At 40.1% G+C, this 19,873-nt stretch overlaps 1 protein-coding gene across 1 annotated transcript in view; it reads right to left on the bottom strand.

Annotated features, from left to right (window-relative positions):
• Positions 1 to 11,528: 11,528 nt before the first annotated feature.
• Positions 11,529 to 19,873, bottom strand: part of NOX3 (NADPH oxidase 3) — a gene marked incomplete at both ends in the record, with an annotated part of 72,641 nt that continues 64,296 nt past the window's right edge. Inside the window, one exon of the mRNA XM_079149245.1 lies at positions 11,529 to 11,655. Coding sequence (XP_079005371.1) covers positions 11,529 to 11,655 — 127 coding nt within the window. The remainder of the gene's footprint in view (positions 11,656 to 19,873) is intronic.

Raw genomic sequence — 19,873 nt, 5'->3', positions numbered from 1 at the left:
CCTCAGGCTCAGCGCAGGCACCAGGGAAAAAAGAAAAGATAAATGCCTCTAGGTGAACTGGCACCGAGTGTAATTCTCCCCTCACTCTGCAGCTCCACTGTATGCATCACATTAATCACGCAGGATGGGTAGGCATTTCAAAAACTTAAGCAATTTTAAAACAAAGACGCACCATTTTAAAAAACACAATAACATAGCTTTATTTTGTGATTCTTGCTTTGCAGTGGCGTTGAATCTGAAAAATGTGCTGCAGATGTGAGAATAAATAATTAATGCCCGGGTGGGGGCGAGGGGGAGAGGCTGGAGGAAACAGAGCAGGCAGAAGAGGAGCCACTGCTGCCTGCTCCGTCCCCTCTGTCCCCTCTGTCCCCTCCCCAGACCCCAGAGCCAGGGCGCGTCTTCCTGTGCGTGGGAAGGCTTAGCTCTGCCTGGCTCCTGGAGGGACTCAGTCCACAGATGCGTGGTCTTGAAACAGCTCCATCCCCTGAAATGCCATATGTCGGTTCTGCACACCCCAGAGCCCAGCAATGACCCTGCTCTGCTGGGTGCTCCGCCCCTAAAGCCGAGCGCTGCTGTGGTCCCGCGACCTTGCCCCCTCACGCGAGTCCCGGGACCTCTGCCACTGATGTCCAGCCCTGTGGCCGTGCCCTGGCTCCTGTGTTGCCCTTCCTCACAGTGAGGAGAGAGAGAGAGAGAGAGAGTTGTGTGGTGAGGGAGGGCTGAGATTCCAGGGATTGGGTCTTTTTCTTTTTCTTTTAGTACTGGATATTAAACCCAGAGGCTCTTTACCACGAGCTACAATTCCAGTCCCTTTTATTTTTATTTTTTTATTTTGAGACAGGGTCTTGCCAAGTAGTTTAGGTCCTCACCAAGTTGCGGAGGCTGGCCTCCATCTTGTGATCCTACTGCCTCAGCCTCTTGAGTCTCTTTACCAATGTTTTGGGCTGAGAGTGGGTCTTTTTCAGTCAGATTTCTGCCTTTCCAAGACACTCATCCCTGAGAGACAAGTCAGGCCCCCTTGTCATAAAGACAAACTGGAAATACTCTCCCTGGTTCTAGAAAACCAGGTATCCAACATTTCGCCTCCAATCTATATAGTAGATGTACAAAATGTCAGGAGGGGTGAAATTGGGAAACACACTTCATTGAGGAAAACCTGCCTGTCCCAATTATAACTTGGAGAATCACCCCTTGCCTAACACCAAAAATGTATCAGGAATTTTTTTCAGGTAAATGTCCATTTATTTTTAATTTGAAAACAATTTTATGTATTTGTGGGGCAAAATGTGATGGTTTGATCCATGTAAACATTATAGAAAGATTTAATCTACTATTGTGTACAACTAATTAGAACAAATAAAAATTAATGATAAGAAAGATTTTGTCAAGGGGGCTGGGGCTGTAGCTCAGTGGTAGAGTGCTTGACTAGTACATGTGAGGCACTGGGTTCCATCCTCAGCACCACATAAAAAATTAAAAATAAATAAATAAAATAAAGTTTAAAAAGTGCTTTAAAAAAAGATTCACAGTCAAGCTCAGTAATATATCTACCACCTCACCAGCTTATCACATTTTTGGGGTGAGACTCCTAAAAATCCATTCTCTTAGCACTTTTGAAATGTAAATTATATAACCATTAACTACGGTTACCATGTAGTACAATACATAATCAAAACTTATTCCTCCTGCCTGAGACCTTGTGTTCTTTCATCAACATCTTTCTATTCTCCATTCTTCTTCTTCCCCCACACCCACTGGTAGCCACTGTTCTACTGTTTCTATGAGATAGAATTCTTAAGATTCCACATTAGGGCTATCATACTAGATTTTATCTTACTGTGCCCATCTTAGCTCTTGTTGTCTGCCAGTACCCTTCATGTTTTCGCAAGTAACAGAAATTTCCTTCTTTTTAATGGCTATATAGTATTCCAGTGTGTGTGTGTGTGTGTGTGTGTGTGTGTGTGTGTGTGTGTGTGTATCCATCCATTGATGGACACTTAGATTATTTCTATATCTTGGCTTTTGAGAGTAATGCTGAGGTGAATATGTGAGTACGGTGTATCTTTAACATACCAATTTCAATTTCATTGGATGTATACTTGAAGTGGGATTGCTGGGTCATATATTAATTCTGTTTCTAGTTTTATTGGGGAACCTCTATATGTTTTCCATAACAGCTGCACTAATTTACATTTGTATCTACAGTATGTAATGTGTCCCTTTTCTAAACAACCTCACCAATACTTGTTATTATTTGTCTTTTTCATAATAACTATTCTGACATAAGCTTTAGTATGTTTTATTTCCATTTTTATGACCCCAAAATATTTTAAAATTTCTTTTAATTTCTTCTTTGACCCCTCGGTTACTCAAAAGTATGTTTAATTTTCCACCTATTTGTGAGTTTTCCAAGATTCCTTATTTTGTCAATTTCAAGTTTCATGCCATCATGGTCAGAAAAGATATTTAATATTAGTTCAGCCTTCTTAAATTTGTGAAGACATGTTTCATGGCCTAACATGATCTATCCTGGAGAATCCAAGAATGTTCTCACATTATGAAATATATCAGGCATATACAAAACTACATCTTATATAATACAAATTAAAAAGTCAACAGTTTAAGAAGTAAATATTGTGGACACTATTGCGGTCTTCATTTTTAAAGTATCTGTTTCTAGTGCCTCTTTCATGATAAATAATTTGGGGCTTAATTTCTGGAGAGTTCTATCCACTTATCCACACTTGTGAGTGTCTGTGTGCACAAAATGTGTGTGTAAATAATACAGTTTTGCCTGACTTACAATTTTTTTTAATGGTTCCACTCTATATGTATCCTTCCACAATTTTTTCCTTAGTGTTATTATAAAGTATATCCATGTTGTTTTAATTCTGGGATCAACAAACTGTGGCTTGTGGGGCAAATCCGTCTGTTGGTTTGTTTTTATACAGCCCTTGAGCTAAGAATGGTTCACATGGTTAATAAATAAAGTCAAAGAAGTAACTGAGAGAGAGGCCACACGTGTCCAAGAAAGTCTTAAACGTTAATTTTCTGGACCTTTCTAGAAAACTTTCGATGCTTCCTTTCCTTTCGTCTTGTCTGTGTTGTTCTGTCCCTTTGTGGTGTTATTTCACTAGCACAAGCCTATCTAGCGTGAGTTAATATAATTTAAGTTCTAAAACTTGCATTTGGTTCCTTTTATACCTTCAGTGTCTTTGCTGGGACTGTTTTTGTCGTTTGTTTCCTGAGTGATTTTAATTGTCTGTTGGAATGTTTTTTTTTATATTAGCTATTTTAAAATTCTTTGTCCAACATTTGTGTCATCTTGGTGTTGGCATCTGTTGATTTTCTCCTTTTGAGTTGAGCTTTCCTTGTTCTATGTATGACAAACATTTTGGATTATATCCTGTGCGTTTTGAGTCCAATGCTCTGACACTCGCTTCTCATTTAGATCTCCTATTTTAGCAGGCTGTTAGCAGGTTTGGGTTCAGAATACACATCTTGGCCCACTTTTGTGGTTTGTGGCTCAAATATCAACTTAGTTTTCAAAGACTTTGCAGAGCTATTTTGGTATGCTCTACTTGTGTGTAACCCAGAGGCCAATTTGAAACCTGGACTGTATTGTTCACTAGAGTTCAATTCTCAAATCACTGGCTGTGTTGATTCTGGTTGGTTTCACACACTGGCCTCTTGGGAAACTGCCTGGGACTTCATAGGCAGATTTAAAGAAGTCTGCTCTTCATTTCTCATGTTTCTGTAGCCTCCAGCCCCAGTACACACCCTCTTTGGCCTCTGCCAGCTATTTCCTTAAGTGCAGGACAGGAATAATTGACAGGTCTTTACCCCACCATCTCCCAGAGCAGAGGCAGGGGGCGATGGCCGAGGTGTAAAACCTCTGTTCATCTTAGCAGGCGGCAGGTTAACAGAGTTTCATCATTTACTTTGTAAAGATTTCACATATTTTGTTAGAATTATTTGTTGGTGCCTTATATTTTTAATGCTATTCTTATACTTTAAGCATTTTAAGAAAGTAAATTTGACTTTGGAGGTAAGTTGACTGAACATTTGGAGGATGTGGCATAAGATTATTATGTAAGTGTGCAATAACGATGTTCCTTTCCTTAGTCAGGCATTTACCTAATGAATCACTAAATGGAGACTGCAGCATTATTGAGCCGTTCTCTTTAAGACCAATGGGACTTTGGAAAGTAATGTGAAGGTGTTTGGAACTGATAAAGAATTCTTCAAGCAGCTTTTCTTTTGTTCAGTTTGGGACTGGGAAAAAGTAACTTGGAGGGCTGTGGATTGTCTTATGAAAATTAATAGGGACAACAATTTAAGGATGCAGAAAAGAAAAACAGAGAGAAGAGAAAAAAAAATCCAGTATGATAATAGCTGGTAGACGTATAAGTAGATGCTTCAGATTGTTCGTCCTGAGTAAACTCTGTAGATGAAGCAAGCTGAACCAGGCCCGTGAGCCAGGCCCACATCTTACAGAAGGGAAGGTTAGCCTGGTGAGCAGTGTGCCCGTGGCTTAGTGTGCGTGGACTTTGCTTGTGCGTGTGCACAGTTTGCCTGAAGGTGGATTAGACAAAAGCAATGGTGTTCACTTAGAAATTTCTATTTTACAAAAGTAAAATCTAGCCAGGCACAGTAGCACATGCCTGTAATCGCGACTAGGGAGATGGAGGCAGGAGAATCACAAGTTCAAAGCCAGCCTCTGCAACTTAACAAGGCCTGAAGCAACTTGGCAAGACATTGTCTCTACATAAAATATAAAATGGGCTGGGGATGGTTAAGCATCCCTGGGTTCAATCTCTGGTATCAAAACCAACCAACCAAACAAACAACAAAAAAACCCAAAAAGCAAAATCCATAATTTTCTGAAATGTTTATTGGAAAAGATGCAACAAATGAAATGATACAACAGTAATTTAGTATAGGGTTTGGAGTATGACAGGGACAGAGAGGAATCAAAGATGACTCAGGAGGTTTTACTGTTTCAGCTGAGGCATTTTGGTAGATGACAGGGCAAAAGTAGAAGAAGAGTGGAGGAGGAGCAGGGTTGCGAGGTGACCCAGGGTTTGGGGTTGGATACATAAGACTGGAGCTGCTTATTCTGCTTCCAATGCTGAGCAGGCAAGTGGAGACACCAGACTGGAACACAGGAGACAAGGCTGCGCTAGAGTTTTAATTTTGGGTCTTATTTGGAAACAGATGGTGTTTGAAGCCAGAGGATTATTTGATATTATTCAAGGGAAAAGAATAGATAGAAAAAAGAGGAGAGCCCAGGACCAAGTCCTGAGATACGCTGCCCTTCCACCAGTGGGCAGAGGGCCTGAGAGGAGAATGAAGGGTAGTTACCTTGCAGAAGTCAAAAGAAGGAAGTGTTTAAAAAAACGAGAGTAGGCCAAACATCTCAGTTGCTGCTAAAAGTCAAAAGGAGCTGGATTTCCCATCCTGGATGAAGGCTGTGGTGGACTTTGAAAATGGTCATGATTTAACGTGTGTTAAAGAGAGGATGTTGTGGACCTTCGACTTTGGAGGGTTGACTGATATGGCTGCAAACAGACACACACACACCAGCAGACAAGATAAAGGACAATTGCAGTTGAAGACGTTTTTAGAATTTGGGCTCAAGAGAAGGCACTGGGCTCTGGGCAGGGTGAAGAACAGCGGGTGTGGCTTCCGCACACTCTGCTCCTCGGAAGCCATGATGGGCAGTCCAAAACTCCAGAGAAATGTTGCTAAAACTGTTGCTTCTGGGAGGTGAAGAGAAAGGGCATTGCTATCATTTCCCCTCCTGCTGGGAAGGTGTGGATGAATAAGGAAAGAAATATTTTAAAAAACGGACTCTCTCTGCTGGAAGAGAATTTCAGTTTTGTATTTTATTGGGAGAAGGATTCAAAGTCTGGGAGTCTCTCCTCAAGGAAATATATGATAGACCCTCCCTCACCCCATTTGTTGGAGTCCACCAAGGTGCAGGGCAGTCAGTATGACCCCAGAAGATCAACCGAGGCCTACGAACCTTACATCGGCTCTGAACCCCCACATCGAGCTCCTCTCTTAAACAACGCTCCCTCCAGTTGCTCTTCTCTCAATCTACAGAGAGATGGATAGAACATGAGACAACCAGGCTAAAGCCACAGTCCGCACAAAACTAGAACATGAATGTTTATAGCAGCAGCGCTCATAATGGCTCCAAAGGGGGAACAACTCCATGCCCACCAACCCACGAATGGAAAAATGAACTGTGGCGTATTCACACAATAGAATATTGTTTGACCAGAACAGAGGAACTGGTGCTTTGCTGCAACAGGGTGGATTTTGGAAACATGCTAAGAAAAAGAAACAAGTCATGGGAGGCCACATGTTGTAGAATTCCATTTATGTGAAATGTCCAGAAAGGGTGACGCTACTCAGGTGGCGGGCAGACTAGTAGTTGTTTCGGGCTGAGGCAGCTGGGGGGCCTGGGGACTGTCTGCTGATGGAGAAGGGCTTCCTTCTTGGAATAATAAAACTGTTCTAAAATTGACCATGGTAATGGTTAAACGACTCTGTAGATGTACTAAAACTATTGAATGCTGCACTTCAAATGGGTTAGTTTCATGAAATGAGGATTACATCTCAATAATATTTAGTGTTAAAAAGGATAATCCTCAGTAATACTTTATAGTTAAAAAGGTAACGCAGCGAGAGAGAGAGAGGAGAGAGAGAGCATCCTGCAAAAAAGATAAAAAGGAAGAAAACATGACCTTAGAGATGTGTGTGTGTGTGTGTGTGTGAGAGAGAGAGAGCAATCCACAATAACCCACAATTTATTAATAAAACCAATAAAATGCCTGGGCAGTCAACTAACGAGAGGTGAAAAAAAGCGCCAGCAATATATAGTGACTGTGACATGTTACTGCCGGATGAAAGGATGAACACCAAGCAGGGAAGAGGAGAGTCACCCAGCCCGGTAGCGGCTGTCACTCAACACTTCTTCACTATTTGTTTCTAGAATGGAGAACTTAATGAGAACATTAGTGAGGGAGAGATAATAAAAGGACCAAACAAATACAGGACCAAATCAAACCCGAGTGAGATCACAAGGGACGTTACAGGTCTAAGGTCATACATCAAGGCTCAAAGTAGCATCTTTGGAGAACTAATTAAAAAACTTATCAACACCAAGGAAAAGAATAGACATTTCCAAAAGCTCAATTTCAAGTCCAATTCCTCCCTCATATGAATTCCCAAGTTTAAGTAACTATGAAAACAGAAAACAGAGTCGTTTTTTAAAATTCTTTTGGTAACCCACTTGGAGGCATAACATGTCCTGAACAGATGTGAAGTTATTTATAAGCTTTGTTTATTCAATTTAACTTGGATATTCATATTCATAGTTTTCTTTGAAAAAGCATTAATGCTTCTGAGTACTGCCCAGACTCTACTGGGAATATTATGTAACATGTGGAATATGCATTTGTTATTTTCTAAAATATGAAATCATTTTGAATTCCAAAATATATATGACTCCAAGGAGTTCAGAAAGGGATTGTGAGCCAGTAACAGATTAGGGGAAATGACCATCTTAAAAAGAGAGGGGCGGAGGGAGAGAGAGAGAAAGAGACTTAATTAGAAAAACTAACAGGGCAGAAAAAAGAAAAAAAGAGTGATCCACTATAAGAATAATTGATGTCTTTAACATGTCAAAATACATTTTAGTGTCATGTATAACTAAAAAGAACAGATATAAAAAAATAATTGATGCTTCTGAAACAAGGAAGTAAATAACTAGAAATGTATTCAAAGACCTAACACAAGAAAATTTTTCTGAAGTGCAGAAAATAATGTCGTTCGAAAATCACACTGTATTATGAGTAAGATTCACATGAAATACTCAGTGACAGAAGAGTGATGGGCCCAATAGATATAGGAAGAATCATTTAGGCAATTTGTTAAAAAAGAGTAATTTATTTAGAAAGGGAAGAGGATGAAGTTGACTTCATCCTTCACTACTGCAAAGTCCAATGACACTAGAAGCGATTTTGTCATTGAACCATACAAAGTCTGAAGGGAAGAGAATATGGTCCCAAAACACTTGATACTGCCAGATATCACTTGGGAAAAAATGTAGCAGGCTGACATCCTCATATATGAGTTAAAGCAGAGGAAGTAATACCAGAACTTCTTCCAACACTGCTTGACCCTCCTACAAATCAGAAGTTTAAGTTCAATTAAAAACTTAGGAATAGAGAAGTTGTGTTAGAAGGAGTGGTGGTGAGCTGTGAATCCCTTTCTTTTTTCCCCCCGTACTAGAAACCAATCCTAGAGCTTCTAAGGTGCCAGGCAAGCACTTTACCACTGAGTCACATCCCCAGCCCTGAAGTTCTCTCTTTTAATTTACTTATAGAACATAACAAAGGCTACACTTAATCAATAGTTCTTTCATCCTCCTGAACAATGTGTGGATGTTGGAGTGCCCTAATTCCAGTGCTCCCCCCCTTTCATATTATTCTTGTCCGGTACTTTAGTTCTGCTTTTAAAAATGTTCCTTCTAAAGTAACCATTCATTTTCTTTTGCCATCAATGCTTAGAGATTTCGACAAAAGATTTTTCAATTTCTTTGCTGATCACTGCTTATTGTATCCCATTAATTGAATTTCCTTTCCTTAAATATATTCTTTTGTAGTTATTCCAGCAAGGGAGGAAAATTTAAGCTTTTTGTTATTTGGAAATATCTGTATTTTGCCTTGACTTTTGAATACTAATTTCACTGAGCCCCAAATTCTCCATTGATAGCTATGTTCCACAGCACTTTGAAGATACTATTTTGTTATCAGCTGGTGTCCGGTGACGCTTTTGAGAAGGTCAGTGTCAAAGTCTCTGTTGGTGACTTGTAGATAGTTCAGCTTTTCCTCTCTGGTTGCTCTGGGTCTTTCTATTTCAAGATGATTCTCTGGATGTGGAATTTCTGTCCCTTTCTTTCCCTCCCCCTCCTCCTCACTCTTCTTTTTCTTCCTTTCCTTTGTTTCTGTTCTTTTCTATTTTTTGAATTTATTTTTTGCATGTCTTTGTTATACATTCTCCTAAATAAACTTTGGAGTATCTTCCATTTCAAAATAAAGAGAGAGAGAGAGAGAGAGAGAGAGAGAGAGAGAGAGAGAGAGAGAGTTTAAAATTCAGAATTTTATTTAGCCTACTAATTTGGAACAAGTTAATATCTTTAGTATATTTAATGTTCACACTTGGAAATCTGCTACTTCTACTCATTTAAAAATGTCTCCCTGTAAATGTTTATTCATTTGTCAAACCATCTTGCATAATTTTTGTTTAGTGAATTTATAGGTTTGCTACATTTTTGTTTCTATTTTGAATTGAGAATTTCCTTTTTCATATCTACATTTTCTATTTGGTTATTACTAAATTAAAGAAATCTACTGGTTACTATGATTATTTTCTCTCTGGATAGGCAAGATTCCACATAATATACCGTTTTAGTAATGTAAAGATCAAATAGCATCTCCAGAAATCAAAAGGTGAGGTAAGCCTATTTTTAAGAAAAAGTATATTTTATTTTATTAGACAAAAGTTGGATGACCAAAATATACATTTGATTTTCAAATAGGCAAGGGAAGAAAAGTAATAACTAAATATGACCAAGAGAAAAAATTTCAATGTATAAAATTTTCTGCTAAAGATTAGATCTGACCACAGAAATTTCTAGTTTCAAGTCTGAATCAAACTAAAATGGGGGAAACAATTACACAGAATAACTAAGTATATTAAACTTTGGAGAGCTTGAATGATTTGCATTAAGTAACACTTAAAGGTACTGAGAAATTCCAATGTGGAGTAGTAGAAATCATTTTGGAGACATAATTTAATATAGTCAACTTTTTTCTTTAGGGTTAATTTAAAATATACCTTAGAAATTATAGAATTAGTATCAATGACTGAGAATAATGTAAAACAAACAATCAGTTCATCATTTAGAAAAACTTGTAAAACGAGTGTATGTGGCTGCCTGATTTTGTAAGAACAAATCATGTCAGGCCAATTTAATTCTCTTTTATGACAGAAGAACAGTCTACAAACAGAATAAGCATTTTAAAAACATAAGCCCTTTTAATTTCAGTAAATGTTTTCTTCTATTATAAATGACATATTATTCATAAGCTAAGAAAATATGGTGCGGTGTAGTGTTCTCAGTGGCTAGTGACCATTGAACAGTTCCCAAGTGGACACTGATGTTCACAGGTGCCCACAGGAATTCCTGGTGGAGTTCTGTGAAGACAATAGCTTTACTGAAAACCTAAACAAAAGATTTGAGGTATTACTAATTAAAACTGTAGATACTACTAAGCTGCATACTCGTCTTGTTATCTGGGTCTAAACTTCAAAACGATCTTGAAATATTAGAGGGAAAACTTTGAAAACATTAATCAACACCAGTAGGGAAACCTAAGATGTAAGGAAAGTCTTGAAACCCATTGGGGTGAAATGACCACAAAGTATGAAAAAACTTGGTAGATGGAATTTAAAATTAAAACAAAGATCCCAGTCATCTCGTGAGGCAGAAGTTGAGTCAGGGTATAAGGGTCAGGATCACCATAGACCAAAATGTTAGTAATAAAAAGTATTTGTTAAAAGAGAACAAGAAAGAAATAAGGGATGGAGGGAGGAAGCAAACACAGAATCTAATGTTCTGTATGTGGCCTTCCAAATCCAAGAAAGTCACATTTCTACCCAGTACTAGTCACAGGGCTATTAGAACATTATGTCTCATTTTAGTCAACACATTTAAAGTGGATGTAAGTGACTTTGAAGAAAAGCAATGAGAATAATTGAAGAGCCAGAATATATATCCTGGGCTGAAAGGTAAGACTTTAGAATTGTTTGGATTAGACAAGGGATAGCCAGGGAATGACTTCGTTATCATTTCCGAGTAAAGGGTTTTTGTAGAAGATAACCCCCATGGGTGACTTCTCTGGTCTGTACAGGATGAAAAAAAGCACAAAGGAGCTTAAATTTAAAGCTGGAAAGAGCAGGTTTGGATATAAGGCAGATGCTAGTCATCAAGGTAAAGTAACTTTGAAATGATTTCTAAAGGAAATTCAGGCCAAGCAGCAACATGAGTCTCCAGGCTGGATGTAATGTTAAGTGTGAAATCAAGTTTGTGAAAGATGACCTGTGTCAGGGGGTAAGCTATGTCCCGCAGGTCAATTAGGATCCATCACTTGATTTTGGATGGTCCATGAGCTAACTATGACTTTTACATTTGGAAGTGGTTGAAAATAAAAATTTCATGACAAAAGAAAATTATATAAAATTCACCTTCAGTGTCCGTAAATAAAGTAGTACTGGAACACAACCACACCCATTCCTTGGTGTTCTTGTTTGTGGCTCCTTGGGCCCTAACAATGGCAAAGCTGAGGAGATGAGATTGAGAACGTAGGTCCACAAAGCCAAGTGATGACTAACTGGACCCTGACCTATATGATCACAGCACTTGAGCAACACGTAGATTTTACCTCCAACATCTAGAAGCTTTCCTTGTTGTAGTAAAAATGAACACCCCTGGGGTCTGCTGATGAATATAAGCGGCACATCCTTTGAAGGGTCTTTGACAGGGATTTGGGTCCACAGAAGAACACACCAATGCTGCTGCTGGAGGGATAAGAAAAGGAAGCGGTGTTACCAGGGCAAGGCCAGCCGGAAGCCAAGACAGAAAACTCCAGAGGTGGTTGTGGGTGTGGGCTGGGTATTCATTTACTGATCTGCATCCATTTCCTTTCTTCAGATTCGCTCTTGCTACTTTCAGCACCTTGCTCCCTCCCAGGTTCAATAGGACATCCAGATGGCTGTGCAGAAGGTTTTGAGAGAGAGGTAGTGTCACCTGGAATTTTTTTTTTTTTCTTTTGGGTGCTGGGGATCGAACCCAGGGCCTTGTGCTTACAAGGCAAGCACTCTACTGACTGAGCTATCTCCCCAGCCCCGTCACCTGGATTTTTGATCAGGTGACCTTGGCTAGCATCTTCTCAGATCCATGGCTTAGAAAATAAGCTTCCCAAGAGCAGAGATTCAATCGGGGTACTCACCTTTGTAATCCCAGGCCCCAGGAAGGGGCCCAGCATATAGCAGACAGTCAACACATCTTTGTTGAAGGAAAAGGTTGTGCTGATTATGATCTGCATAGTCTTGGGCAAGGCCCAAGATCTTAGTTTCCATAGATATAAAATGAAGACAACAATGACATTGTATGTTTTATTGAAAGCAAAATGAGATAATGCATTCAAAATGGCTTTAAAAGGGTGAGTTAGCACTAATATTCTGCTCAGCCCTGCCTTTGTATAGATAATAAAATTTATTCTAAAGTAATAGCAACTTGATTTATTTCTTCTGTTGGAATTACTTTAATTTTCAAAGAAGTTCAAAAGGAAGAGATGGAAAGGAAAAGACATTGCTGAAAATGTGCTCAGCAAACACTGTCCTCTACAATTACGACATCTCAGAGAACATTGCTGAGGAGATATTTTTACGAATAGTGACTATCCCAAGGCTGCCCAGATCCCCTGTGACACCACAGTGGTACAAGGCTTCAACTTGCTCTTGAAGTTGTGTTGTGTCTGGGCCTATCAGGAGGTATAGAGACGATGTCTTTTTTCCCTTGTTTTGAATATTGCTATTCCCTATAGCACTTTTCCAGTCTCTGGCATGAGCCAAATTAGTTATTCTAGTCCAGATCAAAAGTTCTCCAACTTCACCATGCTTAAACTCATCTGGGAAGATGGTTAAAATGAAGACTCCTTGGCTCCAAGGAATACATTTTTAGTATGGAGCCCTGGTGATTCTGACACACATGGTCCTGGGAACCTACTGCCTTAGGAACATTCTTCAGACCCAGGACCAGTCCACTCTCCTGTCTTATTCCTTTAGCTCTGGCTTTTGTTGGGGAGCGCCTACATAGCCTAGTTCATCTTAGCTTACATAGTTGCAGGGTTCCCAGCCGTATCCGAGCCACATTTTAATTATGTGTTCCAGGACTGTGATAACCACGGTAGAAGTTGATGGTTTAATCACATTTCAAACTAGCTTCAAAAGAACTTATCAAATGGCTTCATTTGTAAATGACAACAAGTTTAAAATGTGTAAGTACTACTTCCAAAGACATCATTCCCATGGCTAATTTTGACAAAATAATTTTTGGGACAATATTTCCTAGTCTGAAAAATATGACTTAATGAAACAATTTAAAGGGGGTTGCAGAAAGAAAGGGCAATAGTTTGGGGTGCTGTTGGTTCTGCCATTTGGCTGCTGGGTGACTTTGGGCACATTAACAGTCTTCTCAAAGCTCCCATCGTCTCATCTATAAAATGAGGAGCATAAATATTGTTTCTAGCTCCTAAATCTCTTCTGCTCTCATAGAATTGCTGTGAAGATAAGGCAGGCCATTGCAGGCCCAGCTTTTGGCTGATATGTGGCACATGGTGATTTCTCAGAAACTGTTAGCTTATCTTCGTCATTATGACACACGATGTCTGCAGGACTCTGCCTGCTCCACGTAGCTGAACAGGAGAAGGGATGTAGGTATTAACCCAGAGGCGATGATAGACTTACTTGAATCAGCACTATGTCTTTTGAGCTCTGGAATGAAACATTTTGAGTGATGCGTGGGTCAGGTAAAAACCTTTCCAATGAGAAGTCGCAGCTTTGCTTTGTGTCTGACGCCCAGAGGTAGCCTTGCATCCATTTTTCAAAGATGCTGTTATGGGTGGTGATATTTTTCCATTAGTGTAGATGTCACCAAAGAGATTGCCCACTGGCCCACTCCCAACAGGCTAAGATGCCCTTTCGTTTGCAGCCACAGTCACTGTTTGCAGAAGCCAATGGTGCTCTTTGATGCTTTGCCTTTAAAACTCCATTTCAAAGGCTTCTGATTGCTGGCTGCCAGGTGTACCACTGGTGTCCCCAGCGGTTCACAGCTCCCCTGCCCCTTTGAAGCTGCGGCTATTACACTGCACAGCTAAGTGCATACTTTTCTGTACTCAGGGCCCATAACCGTCATGGTTATGCAATTGCCAAAAAGTCTTACAAAGGCCATTCATTACCTATCTTAGCTGTGACCAAAAGGTCAGCCCTTCACCAGCTGGCTGAGCATCACTGTCCCCAAGCAAGGCATTCTGTTGCCTGCCTGCTGTTGCCCCCTTGGCATTTGCGGTTCCAAGTATGGAGATTTCTTGTCACGAATGCGTACCGAGAACCACGGGACTGAGAATCCACAAGAAGTGGTTAAGGCGCAGATGTGGCAGTTTTTATTTTTTTCTTTTATGAGGCAATGGACAATTGCGACCGAACCCTAATGGGGTTGGCGAAGAAAAAAATTCTTCTATAAAATTTAATTACCCACAATTGCTCAGAATTGGAAAAAAAAAAGATTCTCTGCAAAAGAAGTATAAAACCACGAGGCACTATTTATTCTTAGGTTTACAGCTGCAAGACGTGGAGTTTGCACAGGCGAGAGGAGCTGGATCGGGGACAGCGTTAATGGCATTGATCAGTCTAGGCTGCTGACTTTGATGAGAAAAGGACACATTTCACATGGGCTGCAAAGACGGTTAACATTCACAGCATTATTTTTAGCTCTGATAAACAGTAAGGAAAATCCTCCTCTCCCCTTCTATATTTGCTAAATAACTACTGTGCTCTTCTCTGAGGGCTTGGTGCATTTTTCAAAACAGTGCAGCGATGCCATGCATGAAAGGCATCCAAAATATCACCCGTCAGGAGATTTCAGCCAGCAGATATATGGGAGTGTGGGTGCGCCCAGGAGTAATCCCACCACCTCGCTGGATTCCCAGGTTCTGCTGCCGTGAGCTCTTCTCTCTTTAAATTGTGTGTTTGTTTTTATGTGTTGGCTTTTATGCTTGGTAAGTTATAACCCTGTAGGGGCAGACCCTAAACCCCATTTTAAAAAAAAATCAAATTACTTTATACCCTGAGTGCATTCTGCAAATAAAATCGATAAACAGAAGGTTCCCGTGGATTTATGGAGGCTTAGAAAGAAGGCACCCAGAGCTATAGACCCTGTTTCACACAATGGACACAACTTCTGGTTAATCTTTCCTAGTGAGTGTTTTTCATTAGAAAACCCTCCAAATGATTTATCACATAATTATAGTTTATACAACACCTTCTTTTTCATAAGCACAGATGATAATTGTGCTGGCCAGCTTTTTTTTTTTTTTTTTTTTTTAAACCTATCTTCCAGTGCGTTTGGAGCTGTTGGCTGCGTTACTTCCTCTGTGTGTTAATTATGGGCTGTTCTTTACTTGCTGCAGAACACCTAGCAGTGGGCATGGTGTGACTCTTCTGCCCACTGCTCGCCAGCTCCATCTTTGGCAAGTGAAGCTGCTTGGTTAGGACTTGGGTCTTAGCTTCCTCCTCCATCTCCCCATCCTTCCTCTTGCCCATGCTGGCCACTTCTGGACTCTGAGGTGTGTGGGAAGATAAACCTGTCACCCTTGAGGGCCTTATGGTCCCACAAGGGAGAAAAATAAAAGCAGCTAACTTGGAAGCTTTGGATTTCTGAAACCGGTAGAACCTTTTTTTCCCAATCCTGTCCCCCTCCTCTACCCTAACAAAGCACTAAAATATATACACTTCATGCATAAATAACGTGCTGCCACAGCTAATCATTTGATAGATAACATCATCAAAGCAGCTTTGCAGAGCAATGACGAATCCACCAACTACTCTCTTACTCTCCTCCCTAACCCCCCAACCACACATGAAATAATTCCAGTAATTTTTGTTGTATTTTCACTTGGTTATAACCAGAGAGGCAGAAGCCCTCTGGTGGGAAGTTACTATTTAAATATGCCAACAATATCCGCATCCTCAGTTTATAGTGGCTTTATTTTTCTCACAAAGCTATAATTTATCATGTGTTAGATTTCCATGTAAGTCTATTTCTTTGAGAGTTCTGAATATTTTAGTCATAAAATGAATGTTTAAGATATCCTGTTAGATAGAGGACCTTGTGTGCTATCCTCTGAATGCTAATTTCTTAAAAATATCATTGAAAAACATTTTGCACATATGCACGTACAAATGAGAATTGAAGGGTGTGCACACAGGCAAATGTGGTTCCAGATGGACACATTTACTCTATTTAGTATAAAGGTATTTTTACATTTCTGAAAACAATGGGTGGTCTAAAATACATTCATGCAATATGGATTAGAAGCTCCCAATCATATGGCGAGCTGATACCTCTCTTCATTGTTGGGTTGGGTGGAACTGCTTCAAAAAGTGGTGTAGTATTCTTTGACGCCTTATTTTTTCCTTCAAGGTAAAAGAACACTTCTACTGAAGTTTCAAAAAGTGGTCAGAGCTTTAAAGTTGTTATGGTAATTAATTACATAAAGTTTACCCCTAGGAGGCACGGCCAAGTTATTAGCAGATAAGTCAAAAGCAGCAAACTATAAATATTATCTGAAGCGTAAGATCAAACGTGGAAGCCCTATGGAAAAACCTCATATTCAATTAATTAAAAACAGCTGATCCACAAATTTAGACGGTTGAGCACATACACAATGTGTGTTTGACAAAAGAGTAGCTTGATATGACAAAGCTCTATTTATTTTCATTCCTTCTACCTTCTCGGCAATGATCTGCTGATTTCTGAACACTTGTCTATAGGTTTGGAACACACTGAGGGTGTTGGCCAAAAAAAAAAAAAAATGAAATTTAGTTTCCCCTTGATAAAAGACATGTTCCTATAGATTAATAAGATGTAGATGTCAATGCATTATTTAATTAGCCTACTATATTTTAATTAGGAGAATGATTTTCATTGTTTTTGTTTAGAGTGCATTTCTGTGTTTGTCTAATTGAAGCAATAAACAACAATTACCACAGGCATGTGAGTTTGGGCATAGCGATAAAAGACTTATATTTTATACAATTCTCTTTGCTGATTGACTTTTAAAGCTATATTTTTGTTTTTATAAATTCAGTTGATATAATTACCAATATTAATGACAAATAAAAACAATAGATACACTTTTCTCTTTTCTATTTCCAGCCTTTGATCTATTTTTAATTTCTCTTCCTTATTTGTATTCGTTTTGATGCCATCAATTTGTTTCTCTATTACTGTTATTTTTGCAATTTTCTGGTTCCTTTAGAGCTTGCCCAACTCTCTTTGATCTCCTTCCCTTCAAGCTTTATTTTTGGTGCTGTTTTTCATGTTCTATAAAAAATACTTTTGCCCCTCTTCCTTTTATTCTTTTGATTTAACTCCTTCTCAGAACAAGAACCAACTCCAGCTTTGAGTGAACAGGTAAATGTTTTTTCAAGAGTAAGTCCTGAGAATCCTCGGCTTTGCGCTGATGAATAGACATGGTGGAGAGCCTACTTCAAAGGCCCTCGAGAACAAAGAACCTTTCTGAGGCCACTAGCAAATCTACCAATTTCTTCTGACCTGTCTTTGCCAAAAGATACGAGCTAACACAGGACAAGCCTGTCTGCAGGAGTGGCCAAGTGGGCTTAGGAACAAACATATCCTTGACATAATAAGGGAAAAACATACTGTTTATCTCTTTAATAAGCATCCTGAGGAAAATTAATGTGACTTTGTCCTTTGTGCAGAACAGTAATTGGATTGTGTGTTTCATTTCTATCTGGACAAAGGCCAGGATATTGAAATACTTTTCAATATTAGATTTTCTTGTTTAAAAATTAGATTTTATTGGCATTCTCTTTCCGAGATTTCTTCATTAAAAGCTTCATTAAGCATAAATCTCCTTTTACACAGCAGAAAACAAAAATTATTGCAAGGAGGTCATTTTAAACATCTTCTAGAAGGGCGGTGTAAAGCTTCCTTGCTGGTGACTTGCCTCTCCCAGGGACCTGGCATTCCAGGGACAAGGTAGCAACCGACTTTGCCGGCATGAGTCTGATATTTGTCATATTGAGGCTTGAAGCTATATAACAAATTGCAGTGTTCTAGAATCTCCGGTTATTCCAAATATGAAATTTTTAAAAATTTAGGCTAGGAAGTATGCTGCAGAGGCTTGATTTGGTGACATGCAGACCTAGGAACCTCTTCCACCCTGGAAGACATGAAGTCACCGTCGGGGAGAGAGTTTGCAAAGCTGCTGTGCTGAAAAATGCCGTGGACATCAAGTCCATTTCTGCATTTCGGTTCCAGCTTCTAGAAAGGAACGAACATGTTCCTGACAAGGGCAGCGGGGAAAGTGACAACCACACAGTTTTCCCAGCTTAAAACTGTTTTCTGTTGCTCACTCCCTGCAGAAATTGGACAGGCTCACTTCTCAGCACTGCAGAGCATAATTTTCTGGGCAGAGTCTGTGCAAACCCAGTCTTACTCTCCGTCTCCTGACACACCGTGTTTCTGGCTCACACTTTCTGAGGGAAGAGAGATAATGAAATGGTTTGGTTTGAAAGGCCTTCCCCACTGGGCTGCAGACTTCACGTGTAACAGAAATAAACAAATGTGATGTGAGATGTCAGTAAGGGATGATCCTAATAAAGAGCCGGACTATCTGTAAGAGCTTAAAAGATATACTGATCCCTGCTTGATGCCTGCAAAATGGGAGAATTCCTCCTGGGACAACGGAAAACTGAGTGCAAAACATTGGTCAAAAATAAACTTTCCCCAAAGGTAAAGTAGGAACAAAAATCCCTCCAAAATGCCCCAAGACCCCAAACCCTAGTAGTCACTTATCGGCTTTGAACTTGTTAATTCTACCTCTAAGTATTTTAAGGAAACTAGGTGAAATTATCCTGTCTCTGCATTGGACAGGAACTGAATGGGGGTAAGGTGAGGGGTGGTGACTCTCAGGGATCAAAGAGTCGGGGTCCAGGATCCAGGGCCAGGTGTTGAGTAAGGAGCCGGAGGAACTGGATTTAGAGGCTCCAGAAGCTAGGATGGGCTGGAAGGAGCCTACTGGGGAGAAGGTGGCCCCCCAGCACTGGAGTGCAGGCCAAGGCTAGAGGCAAAGTGGAACAAGTGGACTCCTGGACGTGGCGCCTGGGAAGAGCCTCCAAGCCATTTGCCATAGGTTGGCAGCTCTTCCAGGGCATCTGAGGTTGAGCCACTGGGGCAAAGGGAGACTCTGCAATTGTGCAGCTGGTCCATCCCCACCCCCAACCTTGAAGCTAAAAGTTAAGTTTGTTTGTTAGTTTGTTTTTGTTTTTAACTTTCTTGTTGGAAATTCTTTGCTCTGAGATGACTCAAGGTCAGGAGGAAATTTCCACAAACACCCCTTCAGCCTGTTTTTTCCCAGGGTTGTGCTCAGGAGCCTCCTCCCTGAGCACTCTAGTGTTGGGTGCAGTGTTTCTCAGGCAGGCTGCCTGGGACACAGGGCTCAGGGAGAGTTGGCAGGGGTCTCACAGAGCCTGGGGCGGCTGAAGGCAGAGTGACTTCACACAGAAGGAGGGCCCTGGAATTGAATGCCTACGAACCCTGGAGTTCTTCCATGCTGACTACTTCCATGTTTCTCCTCACCAAAGCTCCTTCAATAGTGATCCAAAGAAGTCTCCCAAAGCAGTGACGACTAATACGGAATAAAATGGCATAGCTCTGGTATAAACAGACTATAAGCAAAAAAATGTAGGGAGCTGCGCTGACCAAAAAATGAATAGTACTCATCACAAAAAAAAAAAAAAAAAAAAAAAAAAAAAATTCTGTGGAGCAGAAAAAATACTCAAGGACCATAAAAAGCTTAATAAAGCATAACTCCTATGAAGGAAGACCAAAGAGCAGAGATGCAAAGAAAGTGCATGGAGAAGCCATAGGTGATAGAGATGTGGTCAGAAGCACCCTAGGAGACCTTAATTTACTTCAATACTGATAAAG

Source organism: Sciurus vulgaris (assembly GCF_902686455.1).
Source record: "Sciurus vulgaris genome assembly, chromosome: 7".
NCBI classification, from domain to species: Eukaryota; Metazoa; Chordata; class Mammalia; order Rodentia; family Sciuridae; genus Sciurus; species Sciurus vulgaris.
The sequence above is the reverse complement of the archived record's forward strand: the minus strand, read 5'-3'. Positions and strand labels throughout refer to the sequence as shown.